Source organism: Myxine glutinosa, chromosome 4, assembly GCF_964187855.1.
Source record: "Myxine glutinosa chromosome 4, kmMyxGlut1.1, whole genome shotgun sequence".
NCBI lineage: Eukaryota > Metazoa > Chordata > Myxini > Myxiniformes > Myxinidae > Myxine > Myxine glutinosa.
In genome coordinates, this window is record NC_136264.1 from 70,717,271 (window position 1) to 70,740,755 (window position 23,485).

Sequence of the window (23,485 nt, forward strand, 5' to 3'; positions counted from 1 at the left end):
CTGGATGTGTGAGCAAGGAACGGGCTGCGGGGTGTAAGCGTCCAGGTGAAGCATCGACGTTAGACGGGATAGAGTTTAGAACGACTTATAGCCGAAGCAGGCCCTCGGTGCGTGCCGGGCCTCGCTTTGAACGGCCGCGTCCAGGCTCCACTAGGCGGAGCTGGCAGCCCGATAGAAAGGGTCGTCATGGCGACCACGTTTTGTTGAGACGTGCCGGCAGGTCGAGATCGGGACATTGGATGGCTCCACGCCGAGGTGATGCATGGGATCTCGGCCCGGGTAAGCCCCCGTCCCTGCACCGAGTGCCGGACGCATCCAGCCGCAGGCACAAAACAACCAGCATCCATTGCTTGGCTTTACGAAGCCGGGCTTTGGACAGGAATTGGCGCACCGAGAGGCAGTAATAAGTAGACGGGTAATGGTGATAGTGATAGTAGTGATTTGATACAAAATTTAGAAAAGTGAATAGAATTGGCAGTAAATAGAAAATTTTTAATTTGTTGAAATTTGATGTGCAAAATTGGTAGTGAGAGACCCCCGATGTGGTGGGATGGCAAATCCACCATCCTTCCCATGGGGGGCAAATGCGCAATAGTTTATGGGGTATATGGCAGTGAAAACTAGCCCGGGTGGGTTAGGATATTGTGTGTAGGGATCTAGCGAAGATGACCTTAGGTAACGTTAAGGTTAGTTAGTGACTGATACCTGTAGTGGGGACGCAGGCAGATTAGTGTGGATTATAATGACGAGGGAGCGCAATAGTTTAAAGGGACGACTGGGAAGCGCAAGTTTCAGAAGGGAGTAGTTAGCTGAGATGATGCCGTGTGTGTGAGGATTGAACAGGTGAGAATTGAACAGGTGTGATTGCACAGGTGTGCAACTGGACAGGTGTGATTGCACAGGTGTGCAACTGGACAGGTGTGTGGAGCAGTGTATGAGTAGTGAGTGTTGTGGATCAGCGCGAATGCGCTTGGGGAGAGAAGGGTGCAGGTGGCACCAGGTGTGAGAGCACAGGTGTGCAGGTACAGGTGTGTGGAGAGAGTTGGAGTGAGTGGTACGGAGTGGTGTGCATGGTGCGAAGGTGTGGATGGGGGAAGAGTGGACCCCTTTCACGAGCACCCGGGGCGGGTAGTGTAAGTGTTAGGTAGAGGGTGCAGGTAAATTGTGGTTGGATATTGGCATTTGTGGTGCGGTTGTAGAATGGTGTTGTGAATGGGTGCATTAGTGTTGTGGAAATGGCTGGGCGTGTAGCCTGTTAGTGTGTGTAGTTGGTTGGGCACTCCACCACTGTGAGGATGTCGGCCAGGTGAGGCCGCAGGTGGGCTCTGGGAGCCGGTAGTTGTGAGTGGGTGCCTGAGGATCCCGGGTGTGGATCGGGCAGCCCAGTGCCAGAGAGGGCACGGAGTGGGGAGAGAGCCAGAGGGCCTTCCCCAGGTAGTTAGGTTAGGGTGAGGAGCAGGTAAGCTCGGAGGCAACTGCAGTGGTGGAGGTGTGCAGGTGGGTAGACCCACTGGGAGAGGTACACGCCACAGCCCAGAAATTGTGCGAGGGCACCGGGAGATGAATCGGGGGAGTGAGACCCCAAATTGAAGAGCACCACAGTTTGGCCAATGGGAATTGGTTTTTAGAACCCATAGTGTAAGAGGGCCAATGGTTTGGCCGGAGAAAGCCCCCGGGTAGTGTAAAGTTGTTAAAGTCATTTAGGAGATAGTTAGGATTGATGAACCTGTCGCACCATACGCAGCCACTTGCCTGTGGTGATGATGATGACTCCACACCTGTGTTTTCTTTGTTTGTGTTGCAGAAATGAGAATTGCTGTTGGATTTGTGAGACGCATCACGACGTGGATGAGACATTGGGGTGATTCCATCTCTCCCTCCCTAGGAGGGACTGATGATGAATTGAAAATGGCAAATTTTGATGAGAGTTGAAAATGGCAAATTTGATTGGTTAGGAGGGAGAGAAGACGAATTTGGTATATGGGAGGAACGGGGAAGACAGTAGGGATGTTTGTGGATTTGTAAAGTAGATGTTTATGGGTAGTGTTGTGTTTTGTTGATACAGTAAGGGGTAAGGGAGGGGCCATGTAGGTTACCTGGTGGGGGGGGCGTACGGTAGGAACGTACCTGTCTCACCTGGTTCCCATGTGCCCCCAGTGTGCATCACCTTGCATTGCGTGCACTTTTGCGCCCTTACCACCTTGCTCACTTGTCTTGTTTTTGTCTCCCACCTCCGAGGATCTGGCTTTGGGGTAGAGAGAGAGGAGAGAGAGGTGCTGGCGACGCAGTTGTGGGCCTGCACTTTCGCTGCTTGCTGCCGGGATCGATACACCATATGGACCGCAATGTTTGTGGCCACCCACGATGGACCGCAGTTCGTTTGCGGCCAAGCACCACCCGGGGATGGACCTATGGGTCAACGTGGCACCTATGCCATACAGGTGAACCACTTTTAAGTAACACCAAGTGCACCACAAGAAGAGCAAGAGACACCTGCAGGGTTAGGGGTTGTCGCATTTATTTTTAATCATTGAACAATGGTGACTGCACCGATTGGTGGTGGGGTGGTGCTTTTGATGCTCGGGAAGGGTGCTCTGCACGTTATTAAAGGCCGTCGGCCACAGAGCACTCGTGGGTTGGTGTATCGATGTTGGCAAGCGCGCTCTCTCTATGCATAACATCTGCATGTGTTCCTCCAAAGACAGGTCCTGGATCGTAGTGTAAATATCAGCGTAGTCTTGTAAATAATGTTCCCTACCGGCTGTATGTTTAGTTTGAGGATTCTTTCCGGATTCGGTTATCCTGTGGGTGTGTTTCTGTGAGGAGAAGGGTGCAACGTCGCAGGGGGACATATTTACTCATTTGTGAATATCTGTAAAACTGTCGCACTCAGGGTAGAGTTAATAGTAGAGGGAACTACATTGCGTGCCACACTAAAGTAGGTAAAAATTTATCGGGTCGGGACGCCCCGAGGGTAGAGAAGGGTGCAATGTTGCGAATATGGAATTTGGCCTCCATATCCGCTTGTAAATATTCCCCTATTTTCTCCGATACTCCCCAACTCTCCCTTACCCCATTCCCTAGTCCCATTGTCTGTAAACAACACCCATTAGAGCCGATCTTCCCCTTCATTCCCCCATTAAATGTCGTGCCCAGGTCCCCCGCACCACACGTAGACAATTATAGGACATCTTGCTAGTTATTCTTAATCTATGTCAGTTAAGGACTTGTTTCCATTAATTATGACTCTTCGTTGCACCAGAATGTGATGATATGGCACCAGTAGGAGTTTAGGACCTTCCCATACCTCCCCGCATCTCTTCCCATCATCTCAAGCTCCAACAACAACCACAACAACAGCGGCTTTGCGTCCTCACTCCGGCTCGGTTGGCCGCCATTGAACATGTGCTCGACGGGGTTACCCAGAAGGGGGCTCCCTGTCGGCCCCTCGTCAAGGGCGGAGCCGGTAACCCCCGCACCCAATGAGAAGCCATGGGCCGATGCCATATGGGGCGGAGCTAACGAGCGAGGGCGTGACTCCCCGCCGGATATACGCGGCCCCGCGCCGGACGTGACGTAAGATGCGCCCCGAGCTTGGAAGGACAAGACGCCACCCTCCCGAGCGCTGAGCGACCTCCCCGGCATCTCCACCAAAGTCGCGACCCACGAGCGCTGAGCGACCTCCCCGCATTTGCTGGACACCACCGTACGTGATTCTGTCCCTGAGCCAGGTGCACCTGAGCCATCGACTGCCGCTTTCCTTGCCATCAAATCCCGTGTGAGTCAGCGTTGTCCCGTTTATCTGTGGTCTGTCTAGGGTTAATATAAGAGTGTGTCTAAGTGCCTGTCTTCCTATGCTGTCCCTCTTGTAGTTGTAATCTAACCTTTTTCCGTACGAATATACTTGAGAACTGAACCCCTGGTGTCGTATTGTGTCATTATAACCCAGCCGGGTGTCTTCTCTTTCCTATTGAGCCAGCATAGCGCGATTAGTCAACATTCGGGCACAATCGGGTAACTTGTACGGATACGGCGGCCATCCCGCTCGGCCCACCATACCATCAAAGTCGTATCTGTAACAATATCTTGATCTATCTCACATTTGCTGACTCATCGGATGACCTCCGGGCATAACTAAGGTCCAACAGAAAGAGAGAGATGGAGATGGAGGGGTAGGGAGAGGTGGAGAGAGAGAGACGGAATATTAGAGAAAAATAAATCCAAGTAAGCTGCACAAGAGGTTGCTTGCTTCTCGTGAATTGTTGTTGTTCTTGACAGCTATGAGTAATTACAAAATTTATCTCCCAACCTTGAACAAAAATGTACCACTTGTTGACGGAATGTTCTCTCTCTGGTGCTCTGCCCAAAGGAAAGTTCAAAGCTGCCGAAGCAATCTCATGGCAAGGATTACACGGTTTGTCTTTGCCTTACCATTCCCAGGTATAATCAGGACTAATTTGAAACTTGTTCAACATGTTCTTTTTGTTTTGTTCAACATGAACATGTCTTTTTTCATGTTGAACAGCAGAACGATGCTGGGAGAAAGTTGCTTTGAGTTGTCTGACAGACTCGTCTGAAACGGCCAACAATTTCCGAAAACTTGATACTTGGGGATTTTTTCAATCGGAAAAAAAATAAAATAGGACCACTGGACCTGTAGCTTATCTGGGCCCTGGCCTAATGTTTAACCCAAATTTGGCAGGATTCTGACTGGTGGGTCTGGAGAAGAAGATTTTTGAAGGAATTTACACGATTTTCCCCAGAATTGGCTAAGTTTGCCATTTTAACACATTTCCGGTCATGCAATCGGCATGGCCTCCACAAATTAACATCAGGACGCCGTCCCCTAATGTTTAACCCAAATTTGGCATTCTGACTGGTCAGTCTGGAGAAGAAGATTTTTGAAGGAATTTACACGATTTTCCGCAGAATTGGCTAAGTTGGCCATTTTAACACATTTCCGGTCATGAAATCGGCATGGCCTCCACAATTTAACATCAGGACGCTGTCCCCTAATGTTTAACCCAAATTTAGCAGGATTCTGACTGGTGGGTCTGGAGAAGAAGATTTTTGAAGGAATTTAAACGATTTTCCCCAGAATTGGCTAAGTTGGCGATTTTAACACATTTCCGGTCATGAAATCGACCTGGCCTCCACAATTTAACATCAGGACGCCGTCCCCTAATGTTTAACCCAAATTTAGCAGGATTCTGACTGGTGGGTCTGGAGAAGAAGATTTTTGAAGGAATTTACACGATTTTCCCCAGAATTGGCTAAGTTTGCCATTTTAACACATTTCCGGTCATGCAATCGGCATGGCCTCCACAATTTAACATCAGGACGCCTTTCCCTAATGTTTAACCCAAATTTGGCAGGATACTGACTGGTGGGTCTGGAGAAGAAGATTTTTGAAGGAATTTACACGATTTTCTGCAGAATTGGCTAAGTTGGCCATTTTAACACATTTCCGGTCACGCAATGGGCATAGCCTCCACAATTTAACATCAGGACGCCGTCCACTAATGTTTAACCCAAATCTGGCATTCTGACTGGTCGGTCTGGAGAAGAAGATCTTTGAAGGAATTTACACGATTTTCCCCAGAATTGGCTAAGTTTGCCATTTTAACACATTTCCGGTCATGCAATCGGCATGGCCTCCACAATTTAACATCAGGACGCCTTTCCCTAATGTTTAACCTAAATTTGGCAGGATACTGACTGGTGGGTCTGGAGAAGAAGATTTTTGAAGGAATTTACACGATTTTCTGCAGAATTGGCTAAGTTGGCCATTTTAACACATTTCCGGTCATGAAATCGGCATGGCCTCCACAATTTAACATCAGGACGCCGTCCCCTAATGTTTAACCCAAATTTGGCATGATGCTGACTGGTGGGTCTGGAGAAGAAGATCTTTGAAGGAATTTACACGATTTTCCCCAGAATTTGCTAAGTTTGCCATTTTAACACATTTCCGGTCATGAAATCGGCATGGCCTCCACAATTTAACATCAGGACGCTGTCCCCTAATGTTTAACCCAAATTTAGCAGGATTCTGACTGGTGGGACTGGGGAAGAAGATTTTTGAAGGAATTTAAACGATTTTCCCCAGAATTGGCTAAGTTGGCGATTTTAACACATTTCCGGTCATGAAATCGACCTGGCCTCCACAATTTAACATCAGGACGCCGTCCCCTAATGTTTAACCCAAATTTGGCATTCTGACTGGTCGGTCTGGAAAAGAAGATTTTTGAAGGAATTTACACGATTTTCCCCAGAATTGGCTAAGTTTGCCATTTTAACACATTTCCGGTCATGAAATCGACCTGGCCTCCACAATTTAACATCAGGACGCCGTCCCCTAATGTTTAACCCAAATTTGGCATTCTAACTGGTCGGTCTGGAAAAGAAGATTTTTGAAGGAATTTACACGATTTTCCCCAGAATTGGCTAAGTTTGCCATTTTAACACATTTCCGGTCATGCAATCGGCATGGCCTCAACAATTTAACATCAGGACGCCTTTCCCTAATGTTTCACCCAAATTTGGCAGGATACTGACTGGTCGGTCTGGAGAAGAAGATTTTTGAAGGAATTTACACGATTTTCCCCAGAATTGGCTAAGTTTGCCATTTTAACAAATTTCCGGTCATGAAATCGACCTGGTCTCCACAAGTTAACATCAGGACGCCGTCCCCTAATGTTTAACCCAAATTTGGCATTCTGACTCGTGGGTCTGGAGAACAAGATTTTTGAAGGAATTTACACGATTTTCCTCAGAATTGGCTAAGTTTGCCATTTTAACACATTTCCGGTCATGCAATCGGCACGGCCTCCACAATTTAACATCAGGACGCTGTCTCCTAATGTTTAACCCAAATTTGGCAGGATTCTAACTGGTGGGTCTGGAGAAGAAGATTTTTGAAGGAATTTACACGATTTTCCCCAGAACTGGCTAGGTTTGCCATTTTAACACATTTCCGGTTACGCAATGGGCATGGCCTCCACAATTTAACATCAGGACGCCGTCCCCTAATGTTTAACCCAAATTTGGCATTCTGACTCGTGGGTCTGGAGAACAAGATTTTTGAAGGAATTTACACGATTTTCCCCAGAATTGGCTAGGTTTGCCATTTTAACACATTTCCGGTTACGCAATGGGCATGGCCTCCACAATTTAACATCAGGACGCCGTCCCCTAATGTTTAACCCAAATTTGGCATGATGCTGACTGGTGGGTCTGGAGAAGAAGATTTTTGAAGGAATTTACACGATTTTCCCCAGAATTGGCTAAGTTTGCCATTTTAACACATTTCCGGTCATGCAATCGGCACGGCCTCCACAATTTAACATCAAGACGCTGTCTCCTAATGTTTAACCCAAATTTGGCAGGATACTGACTGGTGGGTCTGGAGAAGAAGATTTTTGAAGGAATTTACGTGATTTTCCCAAAAAGTTGACTATGTTGGCCATTTTGACACACTTCCTGTCACATGACCGAAACAAGTTTTACAATGCCCGTTAACAGTCAGGAGTGGAACCTTGTTGCCAAATTTCAGCCGGATTAGTTCAGCGGTTTGGCCAGAAAAGTCGAAATAGGAGACGGACGGTGCACGATGACAATACCTTCTATGAAATTCAAATTCCAGATAAGCTAACAAGGTACCTCCTGCTCCTGAAAATAAACTGAAAGCCTGGAGAGTGATAATTGCACCACATTTCAAGTACCCAATAAAATATCCATTCCATGATTTTGTTGCAGATATCTTATCTTATGATCAATTGCATCAAAAACTTTGCATTTGATTGTTTTTGTAACCCATACATCAGGTTTTGTAACTTTATGCTGATATGTCTCATCTGTTTTTAGTTTTGGGTTGGCCATCCAGTTTTTAGTTTATACCAAGCTTAACCATCATGAGAGCCATCTTCAGGTTTTAACTACACAATGCCAACCAAACATTGTTTTTACTTATTCAAACTCAATGGATAAGCATCTGAAATACAGTGAAACAAACGCACACCCAATCGCACTCACAACGATTTACCTGAAATAACATTGTGTGTCCCATCTGCGACTCCAAAACCTTGCTATTCTGATCACCAGCATCTCCTAAAGCTTGCATCTCCTCATCTTTCAAGAAGAAGTTCCACTTTGGCCTCTTTCCTAGTTCAACATCCTGGTTTCCCTTCGATTTTCTGAGTGACAGCTCAGCAAGACAGTCATCCACAAGACTGCGTGATCCCAACCACGTTCCCACCTCCAGTCGACCACAATACAAGACCTCAAACCTCTGGTGGAATTCATCGTGGCACAATACGGAAAGCAAAGACTGCTCAGCTTGGAGTTGGTTGCTGCTGGAATCCGTGTGATTCTGTACAAGACGTGAGAATAGATGAGGTAGAATGTAATTGCCATTCCACTTTGCACCAGACACACACTCTACCAAATCCAAATCCTATTATTTAGAAAGTTATATGACATATGTTTGAGAGAAAGTTATACTACATATACCATTAAACACTTGTTTAATAGATAGCCATAAATGTCTAGAATTTGCAGAATAAGGAAGGTGGCATGGATCAGGATTCCTACATGAACAGAAATAGGATCTTTACCTTAGCCACCAAAGATGGATGGAGGTTGTGTTTTCACCCCTATCTTTTTTTTTTTTTTTTTTTTTTTTGGCCTTTTGGCGAAAATCGAAGATCTTTCAAGTATATTGGTTGGTTGCATGCGATATTCTGTCTGTATGTCAATCGACTACAGGTCACATTTTAAAACCGATCTTCACGAAACTTCACGAAATGGTAGAGTTGGTCATACGTAACAAGCCTATAGTATTGATTTTGAGGTCAAAAGGTCAACCATCATAGGCCAAAGGTCAACAACTTTATCCAATCTCTAAAATCTATTTTCATCCGATTGACTTGAAATTTGAATCCTGGTGTTGGCTTAGCGGTTAGGGTGCCGGCTTGGGATCCTAGGATCTGGGGTTCAAATCCCGGTCGATCGCTGAATTAACACCAGGGGGGTTGACTCAGCCTGTCATCCTTCCGAGGTCGGCAAATTGAGTACCAGTTCACTGGTAATTCCCTGTGTGTCGCAAGAGGTGACTAACAGGGTTGGTGGCAGGAACGGCATCCGGCCATAAAACATCGCTTCAAAAAAGGGGACAACGGTGCCCAAAAAAGGCCAACCCCTGCTCTGCAGGGAAAAAATGGCCTCTAAAGGTGGTTGTTTTTTTGTTGTTGTTGACTTGAAATTTGAAGAGGATTTGCACATCAGATCTGCAAATGCAACCACCAATTTTGTTTGAGGTCAACATAGGCCAAAAGGTCAACATCGATCAAAATTCTAAAATTGACAATTTCCATCCAATTGACTTGAAATTTGAATATAATTTGCATATTAGGCCACTGAATTCAACCAGCAATTATTTTTGAGGTCAACATAGGCCAAAGGTCAACAAATTAGGTGCAATTTTTAAAATCTTCAATTTTCATCTGATTGACTTGTAATTTTACCACGATTTGCATATCAGGTCATTCAATTCAACCACCAATTATTTTTGAGATCCAAAGCTCAAAGGGTTAAAATAGATTAAATGTCTAAAATTTTCAATTTTCATCCGAATGACTTAAAATTTGAAGAGTATTTGCATGTCAGGTCACTGATTTCAACCAACAATTATTTTGAGGTCAATAAAAAAAAACACCTTTAGAGGCCATTTTTCCCCGCAAGCGGGGGTTGGCCTTTTTTGGGAACTGTGGTTGTTGTTGTTTTTCGGTCCCCTTTTTGAAGCAATGTTTTACGACCGGATGCCCTTCCTGACGCCAACCCTTTTTGCCGCCTTTAACGACAAGCAGGGAATTACCAGTGAACTGGTACTCAATTTGCCGACCTCGGAAGGATGACAGGCTGAGTCAACCCCCCTGGCGTTAATTCAGCGATTGACCGGGATTCGAACCCAGGATCCTAGGATCCTTAGCCGGCACCCTAGCCACTAGCCCAACACCAGGGATTTTGAGGTCAATATAGGCCAAAATATCAACAACCTATTTTCAGGATTTTGCAAGTATGGTGCATGACATATTTACCTCTGCCTGGATGGAGGTTATCTTTTCACCCCTGTCTGTATGTTTGTTTGCGAACATGATATCTCAAAAAGTTGTAGACAGATTTGGACAAAATTGGCAGAGATGTAGCGTATGTGATAAGGACGAAATGATTCGATTTTGGTGAAGAGCCGGATTCTGATCTGGCTAGTAGAATTTTTAAGTGATTCTTCACCATTGGGAGATAGGGCTAAAAAACGATACGTAGCACAATATCTCAAAAGGTTGTGGACAGATTTGGATGAAACTTGGTGGACAGGTTGGGGGAGTGACAAGACCGAATGGATTCAATTGACCGAATTGACAAATTGATCTTTGGGTAAGATCTCAATGTGGATTAGGGTACGATAATTATTTAATTCCAAGTGATTCTTCACCATTGAGGGATTGGGCGAAAAACGATATACAACATGATATTTTTAAAAATTATGGACGAGTTATGACTAAACGAGGTGAATGAGTTGGTCAGGTGACAAGAACAAGCTGATTAGATTTTGGTTCAGGTCCGAATCCAGACCCGGCCTATCAGTGGAATACAAAACAAACTGTTCAGCCTGGCGGAGGTATGCGCTCTGCTGAGTGGCGTTCTAGTTCGTTTATCTTTTTGCCTGTGAACAGGATGTCTCAAAAAGCTATGGACAGATTCGCTAAAACGTGGTACACAGGTTGGGTGTCCGACAAAGGGGAATTGAATGGATTTTGGTGAAGATCCGAATCGGGATCTGGATCAGAGAAATTTTAAAGTGATTTTTGGCACATAGTCTGCCAGTTACCCACTTCTTTTTTAAATCCCAAAATCCAGGTTCACTGCTCACCTCCACTCATTTGTTCCTCTTTTCACTTGCCTGGAGAAGCAACTCCCAAGACAGCTGTTCACCACCATCTCAGATCATCCCCTAACCAAAACCATGATTTATAAACCAACTAACCAACCCTCTCCCCAAACACAACGCTTTCCAAATTTCCATTTTTCCTTCCTGAGAGTTTGCTTCTGTATCTATCTCGTCCACCCTGCACATCCTCTCTGACTGGTCATTCCTCCACACATCCCTTTTCATCCAATATTTGAAGCTGTGCGGGACCACCGGAGAGAGACAATGCAGCATCAGAACAGAACCAGAATGGGCCCCAGAGAGAAAGAGACAGTAATGTGGCCTGTTTTTTTTTCAGTTCTCACAGGGAAGGGTGGACCCCCACGACCCATACAGATTGGGTGACATGGACATCGAGCAAGCCCATAATGATTTGGCAGAGAGTACTGGGGGATTTTCCGATCATGTATGATCAATGCTAGAGATATGTCCATTGCTACCCGCCACGTGATGGGGTTCCTTATCTGATAGCGTTGCGACCTTACACACAGATGGCTCATACTGCGATTGTGGAGAACTACAAATAGATAGATTGTACTAGATAGATTGTACATTGCATGTAGGAAGGGGGAAGAAATGAGCTTAGACACAAACACTAGGGCAGAGGAGACGAGAGCTCCCTAAACACTTTACTCAACACTATCGGTTTAATTACAGCAACTACATCACACTTATGCTGACATGCAATTATGAAATAACTATTCTAAACTATTTCCCAATTACCCCCTAAACCAGATCCATTACAATATCAACCTTGTGCAGGTATTGAGATGTTTACATATAAAAGAGATATAAAGTTAACAGCGGGACCCTTTGAATCAGAAATCTTTGGCATTATTTAAAAGACAAATCTCTCAACACTCTACAACCTCTCACAGCATAGAATATAGAATCAATGATCAGTTGAATAAGCTATCTTTTTGTACACAGAATTTAGACAACAGACTAGGACAAAACAAAATGAAAACAAGAGCAAGAATTGCTTAGCAATCTAATTCCCCTACCAAGTTTCAGTTCAAAATCAGGAAACTGCAGATCACAAGATCATGTCCATCAAAAGACCTGACCCACATGGAGAAACAAGACTGGGTAAAAACACTGGGAGAGGGGAGGAGAGGATTCCATTGATGGCATCATCTTGACTGTGTGAGTTAAGGAAGTCAGAAATCCAGTAATAAAGGTGGCACCCCATGCCATAGGGAGAGAGCTTGACAAGCGAATCAGGATGCCAGACTGTGTCAAATGCTAGAGATATGTCCATGCATTTGGGTCCTAACCTTGTTTGAGATTGACCGGGATAAAATCTTGTTTGTGATTGACCGAGTTGAGTGACTGGGATAAAATCTAAACATGATGAGAAATCAGGCCGTTTCAAGCACAGTGAAGTATTGATCACCCTTGTGGACAGGTAGAGCTGCATCTCAAATCATTGATGTGGTAAAGTGTGAAAATCACTAATATCACTGATCAATCGGCCATCACCATAGGGTCTACTTTTTTTCTTTTTTTTCTTTTTACAATAGACCGTCTTTCAACAATCTACCATCTCATATTGTTATGCCCCATTCCCTTTCGGCATTCCTTTGTTTCCCCCTCTGTGGAATCACCTTCCCCCACTGCTTTGAGGCTTCACTGCACTGCCATTTTGACCGATAATTTTACTTGCAACGTGTCGCAAGCCTACAAGAGCTCTGCGTGATTGTTGTTGCTGTTGTGTGGTTCTTTTTGGGGGTCGATTTTTGAAGTGTGCACCCATTGGTCGGACAGCTGCCAGACCCCACCCACATTTGTCACTTGACTCCAACCACCATGGCAACTAGACGAAATAATATGGACGCCATCTTGGGTTTCTGGTGGGCCTCTGCTGATTATACACTGCCCGGGTTTGTTGCGTCAGATTTCCATTGGCTTTGCTGGTTCGAGTGTTACTCACGATGAGGGACCCCAAAAAATCTAATCAATGTTGAATAAAAATTATAAGTAAGATTTATTCAACCCCGTTGGTATGCACCTCCCTAAAAAAAATAGTGTTACGTGTTCTTGAGCGCCCCATATTGGGGTTAAATAATCTGTGATGTGACCGTGTGATGAATCAGCTCATTCTGATATAACCATGGGGAGGGTGGCATGGATGAGAGGCCGAATTCATTTTTAATAGCACATTAAATGTGAGTTTCCCAATTGCGCTGTTCTTCTTTTATCGCTGTTCTTTTATCGCTCTTCTTATCGCATCTTTCATCGCTATGAACATCGCTGTTCAGCTGTTCATCATCTCCTCGCAGGAGGAGAGGGTATTGCATTTGGGTCCGTTTGTTTGTTACTTGCCGGAACAGATTCCGGCAAGTATGTTGATCGGTTGGTTTGTGTCTGTTTGTCTGTCTGTCTGTGCGCAGCACTACATCTACACTGTTGCACGTAGAATCGTCAAACTTTACACACATATTTGTCTTGCCCTGGAATAGACTGTGCCCAACTCTCTCGGCCCAAGGCCTCCATTATGACGTCATAATTCGATAATTCGACAAGTTCAAAACTTCATCCAATCAAGATGCAATTTCTTGAGCGACATGACGGCATAAACTGTTGGAGAAAAAAAAAGAATGATGACGTCATCGGTCACATGGTTCGACCGCCATCTTCGAAAAACCGAAAAACTTTGCACCTCTATATCTCCGAAAGTGCTGAATAGAAAAAATTGAGACATGGCTCATTGTAAAGAACTCTCCATGTGGAATAAAATATGTTAATGATGATGTCATTGATGCCTCCATTATGGTCATAATTCAACAAGTACAAAACTTCATCCGATCAAGATGCAATTTCTTGAGCGCTATGTCAGCATAAACTGGTGGAGAAATAAATTAATGATGATATCATCAGTCACGTGGTTCGGCCGCCATCTTGGAAAAACGGAAAAACTTTGCACCTCTATATCTCCGAAAGTGCTGAATAGAAAAAATTGAGACATGGCTCATTGTAAAGAACTCTCCATGGGGAATAAAATATGTTAATGATGATGTCATAGGTGCCTCCAATATGACGTCATAATTCGACAAGTACAAAACTTCATCCGATTAAGATGAAATTTCTTGAGCATCATCAAGGAAGAAATTAGTTTAGAAAATAAATAATGATGACGTCATCGGTCACGTGGTTCAGCCGCCATATTTGTCCAAAATGGCCGATAAAAAAGTACATCCCGGCAAGTCCTCGGTCTCTGACCGATTTTTCAGCTGTCTGTCTGTGTGTTTGTGCGCAGTACAACATCTACATCATTGCACATAGCATCGCCATACTTTACACACATATTTGCCTTGCCCTGGAATAGACTGCGCCCAATTTTTAACTCTCGAGGCCCAATGTCAAGCTCAAGGTCACCCAAAACGTGAAAATCGTTTTTTGTAAACTAGCAACGGTACCCACCATCACGGTCGTCTCTCCAACTCACAATCCCACAAGATATGTGGAAAGGACGACCTAAAACCAATTATCTTCTTTTTGATTCATATATAAACATCATTAAAAGTAAATAATGACCTCTGCCAAAGTTCAAATGACGTGGGTTTAATCTCTACATGAGAGAATTGCACATAGCTATTTGGGCGGTATATAAGCAAACAGATCGCTGTCTCCATCGACCTTGCCAAGGCCGTAACACCTATCGGCTCAAAATCCTTTTAACTGTTGACTTGGTAGTTTTTACAATGAAGGAAAAACGTATCGGGAGTACATACGACATAGCGATTGTGAATGTGCCAGCTCTGAGGCGTCTTTCGCTTCGCATCGCAGTGACGGCGAGCACCAACATGGCGGCTGTAAGATTAAAATCTGGCTTCAAGCCCCCTCACCACCCAAAGCCTTCAACCACACATAGTAACACGCTCCTCCCCCTTTATTCCCGTTCTTCAAAGCAAAGCGGTAAAAATTGTTGTATCGCCATTATATATTTCCAGCAACGGTACCCGCCCTAAGGGTGGGGCTTCAATTGGGAGGAACAAATGATTATTTAAACGATTTATATAAACGGGTGGTGAGACAAGTGCATTCCGATACAAAAAAGTAACTTCCGGCAAGTCCTCGGTCTCTGACCGATTTTTCATCTATTTGTTTGTCTGTTTGTCCGCACAGAATAAATATGATTTTCTCGGCAACCGTTGGTCCGATCGACAGGAAATTTCCACCATAGGTGCAACTCCACCTATATAATTTTTTTATGATAATTATGACGTCATAGGTCACGTGGTATGGGCACCATATTGCAAAACCCTAAAAACTTTGCACCTCTATGTCTCCGAAAGAGCCGCATAGAAAAAATTAAGACATGGCTCATTGTAAAGAACCCTCCATGGGGAATAAAATATCTTAATAAAGATGTCATAGGTGCCTCCATTATGACGTCATAATTCGACAAGCACAAAACTTCATCCGACCAAGATGAAATTTCTTGAGCATCATCTGGGGATAAATTGGTGGAGAAAAAAGAAAGAATTATGACGTCATTGGTCACGTGGTTCGGCTGCAATATTTGTTTTTAACATGAAAACCTTAAAACCACTGAAAACACCACAGGATTGAGCTCAGGTAAACAGGTCGTTAATACAACAGAAGCATGATAGATCAAAACAGTGCAATTGCATTGAAGTTATCTTATACATCCTTGTATAACTCTCAAATCTTAAAGACTGCAACTCATCTGTACCTCAATTATAACTCGACTGAAAGTATTCCAAGCATGTCAAGGTCAACAACAGCATAAAAGACAAAAACATAATATAATCATTTAAAAAAAATTTACATAATTCATAGCAGATACTGGAAGTTAAAACAGCTTTTCACATTCTCTAAGCCATAAACTACATATTATGGGCCTTGTTTGCTCAACATTATCACTGAAGCCTCGTCACAAGACCTTATCCGGCGTCCTGACGGAAACAATTCCGTGACGATTCACGTAGCACGGCTAAGGTGGCAAAACAACACAAGTTGCTTGATACCAAATTATTCATTCTACTGACAGAGAAGTCATAAGGACTTCACTCGAGGTGTTATATTATTATTTAAATGTTGACCATGATCTTCTTTAGATACTGGCAGTAGGCCCAAAACAGGATTTAACTAGACATTCTTAACTGTCACCCTTGGTGACTGAGGATGAACTATGTTCGCCAAATCTACACAAAGCACGAAATATCTTGACATTCCAAAAGCTTCGGTTATGAAACCGGTTTTCTGTTTCACTGAAAATGGCAACTCAAGGTGTGGGAGAATCCGGTTAAGCGAGCACCAGTCATGAAAAGCAGGAGCAGCCACAGCTAGTGATGCTTAACCGTCTGAATAAAGCAAGCCTGCCCAGAGTAAAACTCACCTACACCTTTGATCACAACCAGACAAGAAAAAAAGCCCGAACCGAACTCACCTGACACCTGAGATTATCGCCAAAGCTCGACATGCTTTACCCTTACCTGGGAGTGACTATACATGGTTAAACATTAACGGATAACTCGTGTTAATGGAAGAAACACTGACAGCAAGTTCAGTTCTGCTTTCATACTGTCCACATATGCAAATGGATCGCTGTACAAAGCCAGTAGAGACCTGTGGCATGGCCCAATGGTCACAATGCTGCATTATAGTATCGGATGTAATGGGACAGCAGTTCCCAGGGGTCAATTTAACAAAAGTGCCACTATATGACCTTTCCACCGGGATGCCAATTCAGGCTTGCTCAAGCTTAAAAGGCATCAAGCTCGAATTTTGTATTTTTGTACTCTCTCTCGGTCTGTCTGTCTGTCTCTCATAAAAAAAACAAGACGAAGTAAAGGTTCAAACAAGCCAGCATGGGTATTTTATTAGCCCGTCCCCTGTACCGCAGGAGACGGGGTTTTATAATTGTGTGTGTGTGTGTGTGTGTGTGTGTGTGTGTGTGTGTGTGTGTGTGTGTGTGTGTGTGTGTGTGTGTGTGTGTGTGTCCAGGCCATAACTTTTTACCATTTGAGTTTTGTCATTAAATTTATTATTATGATATGAAGACAAATTAATAATTCGGCCAAAAGGTCAACAGGTTAAAGGTCAGCATCACCTAAATCATTTTCATCCAACTGACCTGAAATTTCAATTTATTATTTGAGTTTTGTCATCAAATTTTCAACAAAGCTTTATTATGATAATATGGAGAAAACAAATTAATAATTTGGTCAAAAGGTCAAAGGTCCGTGTCACATAAAATCGTCAATTTTCATCAGATTGACCAGAAATTATAAGAATTTGCATATTGGGTCACTGAATTGGTTCACCAATCAAAACCTAGAAGCTGATTGTTTTTTTAAATCAAAAGGTCAAAGGTCAAGGTTGTGTAAAATTGCCAATTTTCACCCCACTGACATGAAATTTAAAGAATTTACATATCGGGTCACTGAATTGGTTCACCAATCATAGGTAGAAGCTGATTGTTTTGTTTTTTTATATCTAAAGCTAAAAGGTCAAGACTGCATAAAATCGTCAATTTTTGGTTCACGGGTTATCGAGTGACCACTATATACGTCATGTGTGTGCGTCTGTCTGTGTGTGTGTGTGTGTGTGTGTGTGTGTGTGTGTGTGTGTGTGTGTGTGTGTGTGTGTCTGTCCGCAGCATAACTACCTGATGATATCATCCGATCTTGATGAAACTTGGGTGGGAGGTTGATATCATGATCTAGTTGTGTCCTGCCTAGAGTGGGCGTATTGCGCCCATTGTGGGTGGAGCCATGCCAGAAAAAGATGTCTTTTTAGGGGGTAATCGAGTTCAAGCCACATCTTCTCCGAGTGGGTTTGGTGGAATCCGACAGGAGTTTCGGTATTTGGTTAGGCCAATGTCATGTGTCTAGCCCCACGGAGCTCGACTTTTCATTTTCGCCCCAAGGTCAAGGTCACAAGGTCATGAAACTTAGAAAAGTCGATTTTTGATTGTTTTATTACATTGTTCGCTTCCTGATAGGGTGAAATGTCGTACATGATCTTATATTATCACATACATCATGAAAAACAAGTTTTCCAAAAAATTTCAGAATCTTCGACCTTTGACCTTTGAAGGTCACAAAGGTCAAATTTTCAAAGTTGTCGGAATCGAACCGAATTTTCGGTATTGTGTAGCTAACTAACCTCATAACTGATTATACATTATTTTTTCTATCTCAATTCAAGGTCAGTAACCTTCGTTTTGACATTTCTGGGCCTGGCCTGTTTCGCCCTTTTGCCTCTATCTTAAGGGCCTGTTTCGGTTATAGTCCGTCCTTTGTCATTGAATACCGCTCGCTCGTGAGCCATCGTCGTCTCCTGACTTGTCATTGTGTATTTTAAAAAACCAAAACAGTTTTCCTTATTTTTAGCACAAGGAAGAAGAAGAAGACGACTGATACAAACGGACGCAGACGGGCTTTGCATTTTCAGATGCTAACCCTTGGCTTAAACAAACCCCACCCTCCTCCCTGCCTGTTCATTCTTCTCAAAACGCGAACACAATATAGTCATGTTTTCCCACTCTTGCCGGACGGATTTCCTGCGCTATGATGCCACCGCCAACATGCACTTTTTATAGCTCCATTGTGCACAATTCAGTTTTGGGACAATGGAAACTATACAAACATACGTGGCTGTTATTGGCAGATGGTGGACGATTGGGACCACAGGGCATGTGAGAGCACGCAGTTTCAAGCATGGAAGCAACTTTATGCTGTCTACCTGCATGGAGGTGAAACAATGCAGTTTATCCACATAGGCAAAAGAATGCTGTTTACCCGCATGGAGGCAAAATAATGCTTTGCACCTGCATTTAGTATTCTGTTTACCTGCATGGACAAAAACAGCACACAGTTTACCCACATGGAGGTGACTGCATAGTTTCACTCTGTGGAGGTAACTGCATGCTGTTTATGTTTAACAAATCCCTGTTGGGAAGGTAGATTAGATAGACTTATTCAACTAGTTCCACACTTGTAAAGATAATTGGTTTGGAGATGTAAGAGATTAACTGGTTACCAAAACAACCAAACAAACTTTGCCAATGGCACAGTAACATCTTGAAAACTGGATTTTATTTATTGAAGTGAGACGCTCAAAAACAAGCAAACAAATAAACAAGCAAAACAAATACCCAGAGGTTAAAAATAAAACAAAATAAACAAAACAAACAAATTGCTTAGCACTGACTTGAGAACGCTATGAAGCCTAAAGCACAAAAACGTGAAGTTCCCTTCACACACGGATCAACAAGTACACAGCGTGATGCACAGAGGTCTCATGTCCATCACACGGAAGTTATTCAATGTAATCGAGATCATCAGGAATGCCAAATGTCTTATCAATCTGGTTGTCTTCAAATCCAAACTTGTCCCTCGCCCAACACTTCATGGAAAACACGTTATCTGTGGGAACAAGAAAGGAAGACAAGTTATAACAGAGTATAAGTAAAGGAAAACTTCCACCAACTAAATATAAAAGTTCACAAGCAAGTTATGCTTAACTCACCAAAAAAGGTAACATCCATAGATCTTTTGGCCAAATCTCAAAAAAAAAATTGGTTAACAAAGTAATTACAAAGTGTTTGGCAAATCACCAGGCCATGCTTTTCTATCACTCAATTCTTGTGGGGACGACCAAGGAATGTTTTCAAGTCTTCCACGAATCGGCTGGTCAAGCCTCATACTCAATTGAAGATGGCAAGAATTTGGCAAGGATGTTGATGATAACTCACCTACTCTTTGCAAATAACAATGTAGAATCTTTAAAATCCATCAACAATGAGTGACAGCAGATGGATCCTCCGGCTTAATGTCCTCCTGGTGGACATCACACACATTGATGCCTCACACTGAATTCAAAACACGATTATGGCATTCTATATCTGGGTCGAGATGCAAACCCCAGGCTGGACAGCTCAAAGGTGAGTGCACATACCTCTAGGCTACCCTGGCAGGATACATCTTGGCTATCCTGGCAGGATACATCTAGGCTATCCTGGCAGTATACATCTTGGCTATCCTGGCAGGATACATCTTGGCTATCCTGGCAGGATACATCTAGGTTATCCTGGCAGTATACATCGAGGCTATCCTGGCAGGATACATCTAGGCTACCCTGGTAGGATACATCTAGGTTATCCTGGCAGTATACATCGAGGCTATCCTGGCAGGATACATCTAGGCTACCCTGGTAGGATACATCTAGGCGATCCTGGCAGAATACCTCGAGGCTATCCTTGCAGCCCATTGTTTGAACAGACGCTGCACACATACTAATCTAGCTCCAACCAATCTCATGACTTCTTATGAGCTCGACTGGGCAAAACAGACCGTCAATAGATACTTCACGAGATGACTGAAATTCACCGAGACAAATTATATTGTTTATAGCATCAGTGAAAAGCCACAATTAGTCACAATCTCAAAAACTCTCTTCCTCACTCTCCTTGCACTACCATCTTTCCACCCCACCCCCAGGAGTACCTCTGGCTACGGCTTCCTCTCCGCTCCCACCTTTTGTTCATATGTGTTCTGTACCGTCCTCCAAACAGTGATGACTTTATTTACATTTCGCTGTCGGACAACATGGACCAACTTCTATCAACTCATCCAAACTCTCTCTTCCTCATATGTGGCGACTTCAACTGTCATCATGCCAGCTGGCTGGGTGTGGGTGTGGGTTCCTCTCTCACCAGCCATGGCACCTCAGCAAAGGACTTCTGCGACTCATTGGGACTGACACAATCTGTCAATTTCCCGACCCGGATCTCAGTCAATGGAGTATCTTCTCTTCTAGACTTGGTTATGATAAACTTCCCAAAAAATGTCTGCTGCTCTTCTTCTGCTCCAATCGGTTCTTCTGATCATGTGCTTGTTAAAGTGACATCTCTCTGGCCATTCTCAGAGAGCCTCCTCAGCGCCGCCAAGTCTGGCATTTCACTCAGGCTGACTGGCACTGTCTGCAAGCAGCCATCAATCATCTGGACAGGTTTCCAATCTCTACTGCCTCTGACATCAATTCTTCCTGGGATATTCTTCCAAAGCAAACTGCTCTCTCTCTCATGCACAGATTTATCCCATCTCGTCTTCAGTTGTCTTACCCTTCCTCCCGTCCATGGTACACTGAATCTTGTGGTGAGGCAGTTGCCCTGAAACAACTTGCCTTTGCCTCTTGGAAGGTAAATCCAACTGAAGGCAATCTCAGTTCCTTCCACCAAGCTCGGAACAAGTGTGTGTCCAGTCTACCCTCAGGAGTGCCACGAAGCGCGAGCTCTCCACACTCAAGATTGAACTCTCAAACCTGTCTCCTTCCTCCAAATCCTGGTGGTCAATTCCGTTTCTGGTGTTTGTTCCCCCTCCATCCTCTCCCTTACCTCAAATGGCGACACAGTTGACACCGCATGTGACAAAGCCGAATGCCTCAACTCTGTTTGCCTCAAAATCTTGTGTCCCAAACCCATCTCTCTCTGTTCCCACCTTTCCCAGTCGAACCCAACTGCTCTTGGACTCTGTGTCCTTCTCTCCTGACAAGGTGGAGAAGTTTTTGTCAAACCTCGACTCTGATTCTGCAACTGGACCAGACGGCATCAGCCCATGGGTCCTACAATCCTGCTCTGCCGCTCTATCTCACCCTCTCTTTTGCTCAAGGTCATCTGCCAGCATGTTGGAAATCAGCAAACATTACCGCTTTACACAAAAAAGGTGCAAAAACAGATCCTTGCAACTACAGACCAATCAGCCTGCTCCCAATTATCAGCAAAGTCATGGAATCCATCATTGCTTCGGATATTGCATCATTGCCTCTTCTCCAATGGCTTGATCTCTGATCATCAATTTGGATTCAGACCAGGTCATTCTACTCTGGACATGTTGCTTCTGCTGTTTCAACAATGGATGGAAGTCCTCAATGCCAAACAGGAAATCAGAGCTGTCTCCCTTGACATAGCACGTGCCTTCAATACGGTCTGGCACCACGCTCTGCTCACCAAACTCTCCTCCTATGGTATCCATGGAAATCTCCACTAATGGCTTGCGGACTTCCTCTCTGGTCGTAGGCAACATGTGGCCCTGAATGGATTTCTCTGATCCCCCCTTCCTGTTCTGGCTGGAGTTCCCCAAGGTAGTGTTCTTGGCCCTGTGCTATTTCTGGTCTTCATCAATGATCTCTCCGACTCTCTGGAAAATCCTCTCTATCTCTTTGCTGATGACTCCACTATCTGCCGCTCCATTCCTCATCCCTCAGATCGGCAGTCTGCAGCCTCCTCACTCTCTGCAGACCTGGACAAACAAGTGGAACATGTCTTTCAATCCTGACAAATCTCACACTCTTACTATGTCTCTCCGAAAAGACTGACTGGAAAACCCTCCCATCTACTTTCTCAACAATCCTCTCCAAGAAGTTCTGTCGCTCAAGCTTTTGGGTCCCACTATCTGCCATGATCTTTCTTGGGAAAACCACATTTCCAAGCTGGCCTCCAAAGCCAGTCGCCGACTGGGCATCCTCCGTCGTGCGAAGTCCTTCCTTAGCACACCTGAGCTCCTCACCACATACAAGGGTTTCATCCGCAGCTCAATGGAATACTGTTCCCCCCTCTGGGCCGGTGCTCCTGCCTCACACCTAGCTCGGCTTCACGCTGTTGAAACCAAAGCTTTCAGAATCATTGGAATCTCCTGCGATGAAGCTAACTCCGAGGGCCTTTCACTCACTCACTGCAGGCAGGTTGGTGGTCTTTCTGTCTTCTACCGACTCCTCTCCGGTCTTGCTCCGCCAGCTCTCTCTGTGCTCTGTCCCCCTAATATTCCTACAGGTCGCACAAGATCTGCCAGCAACCCTCTTATGGTTAAACTGCCAAAATCTAGGCTCTCTGCTTACCTTCACTCTTTCATTCCCCTTTTCTCCCACCTCTGGAACAAACTCCCCCACTCCCTGCAATCCCACTCCTCCCTCCAGGTCTTTGAAACAGCTGTTCACCACCATCTCTTATCTTCCCCCATCCAAAACCTTGATCTTTTCTACCCCCGCTAATTCACCCGACATACACTTTTTTGAAATTCCAACTTCTTTCCTGGAAGTCCTTGCAGTGTTCATATGTTTTATACCTCTTCCACCTCCCCCCAAGCCTTCTCCCTCCCACATTTCTCTCGATGTCCCTGCTCTCAAATGTTGTGTTTGTGTCCTTCCCCCTTTCTCCCCATCTTGTCTACCGCTTTTTCTTATTTTGTGTTTTATGTGTCGGTTTGACTTTTTGTGTGATTAATGTTCGCTCTTTCACGAGCCTCGATCTTGTATACAAAAAAATATATAAAAAAAATTCCAATTTCCGGGCAGTCACCAAAGACGAGGGTAACCTCGAAGATGATAAATTTCATTCTTCTTTAGTTAACAAATATTTAAAAGAAAGTATAGAAATTAATCAGTACCTGTCCATCGATTCGCCGCATCCTTGGCGACAATGTTCTGATTTTCTAGAATGGAGACAAGCATTACCAATAACCATAGAAA

At 44.2% G+C, this 23,485-nt stretch overlaps 2 protein-coding genes across 4 annotated transcripts in view; both read right to left on the reverse strand.

Moving 5' to 3' along the window:
• LOC137416427 (TBC1 domain family member 1) overlaps positions 1-16,463 on the reverse strand; it is a 94,567-nt gene extending 78,104 nt beyond the window's left edge. Inside the window, exons 1-2 of one of the 2 annotated variants that reach the window (XM_068102007.2) lie at positions 16,404-16,463; positions 8,045-8,371 (exon numbers count right to left, since the gene is read on the reverse strand). In XM_068102007.2, the coding sequence (XP_067958108.2) occupies positions 8,045-8,371; positions 16,404-16,436 (360 nt within the window). In that variant the 5' untranslated portion in view covers positions 16,437-16,463. The remainder of the gene's footprint in view (positions 1-8,044; positions 8,372-16,403) is intronic. The other variant, XM_078775888.1, reaches the window with a different exon arrangement.
• A 2,574-nt stretch (positions 16,464-19,037) lies between these two features.
• Positions 19,038-23,485, reverse strand: part of MND1 (meiotic nuclear divisions 1) — a 70,628-nt gene continuing 66,180 nt past the window's right edge. For both annotated transcript variants that reach the window (XM_068102000.2, XM_068101999.2), the window contains exons 7-8: positions 23,404-23,448; positions 19,038-19,386 (exon numbers count right to left, since the gene is read on the reverse strand). In XM_068102000.2, the coding sequence (XP_067958101.2) occupies positions 19,280-19,386; positions 23,404-23,448 (152 nt within the window). In that variant the 3' untranslated portion in view covers positions 19,038-19,279. The remainder of the gene's footprint in view (positions 19,387-23,403; positions 23,449-23,485) is intronic.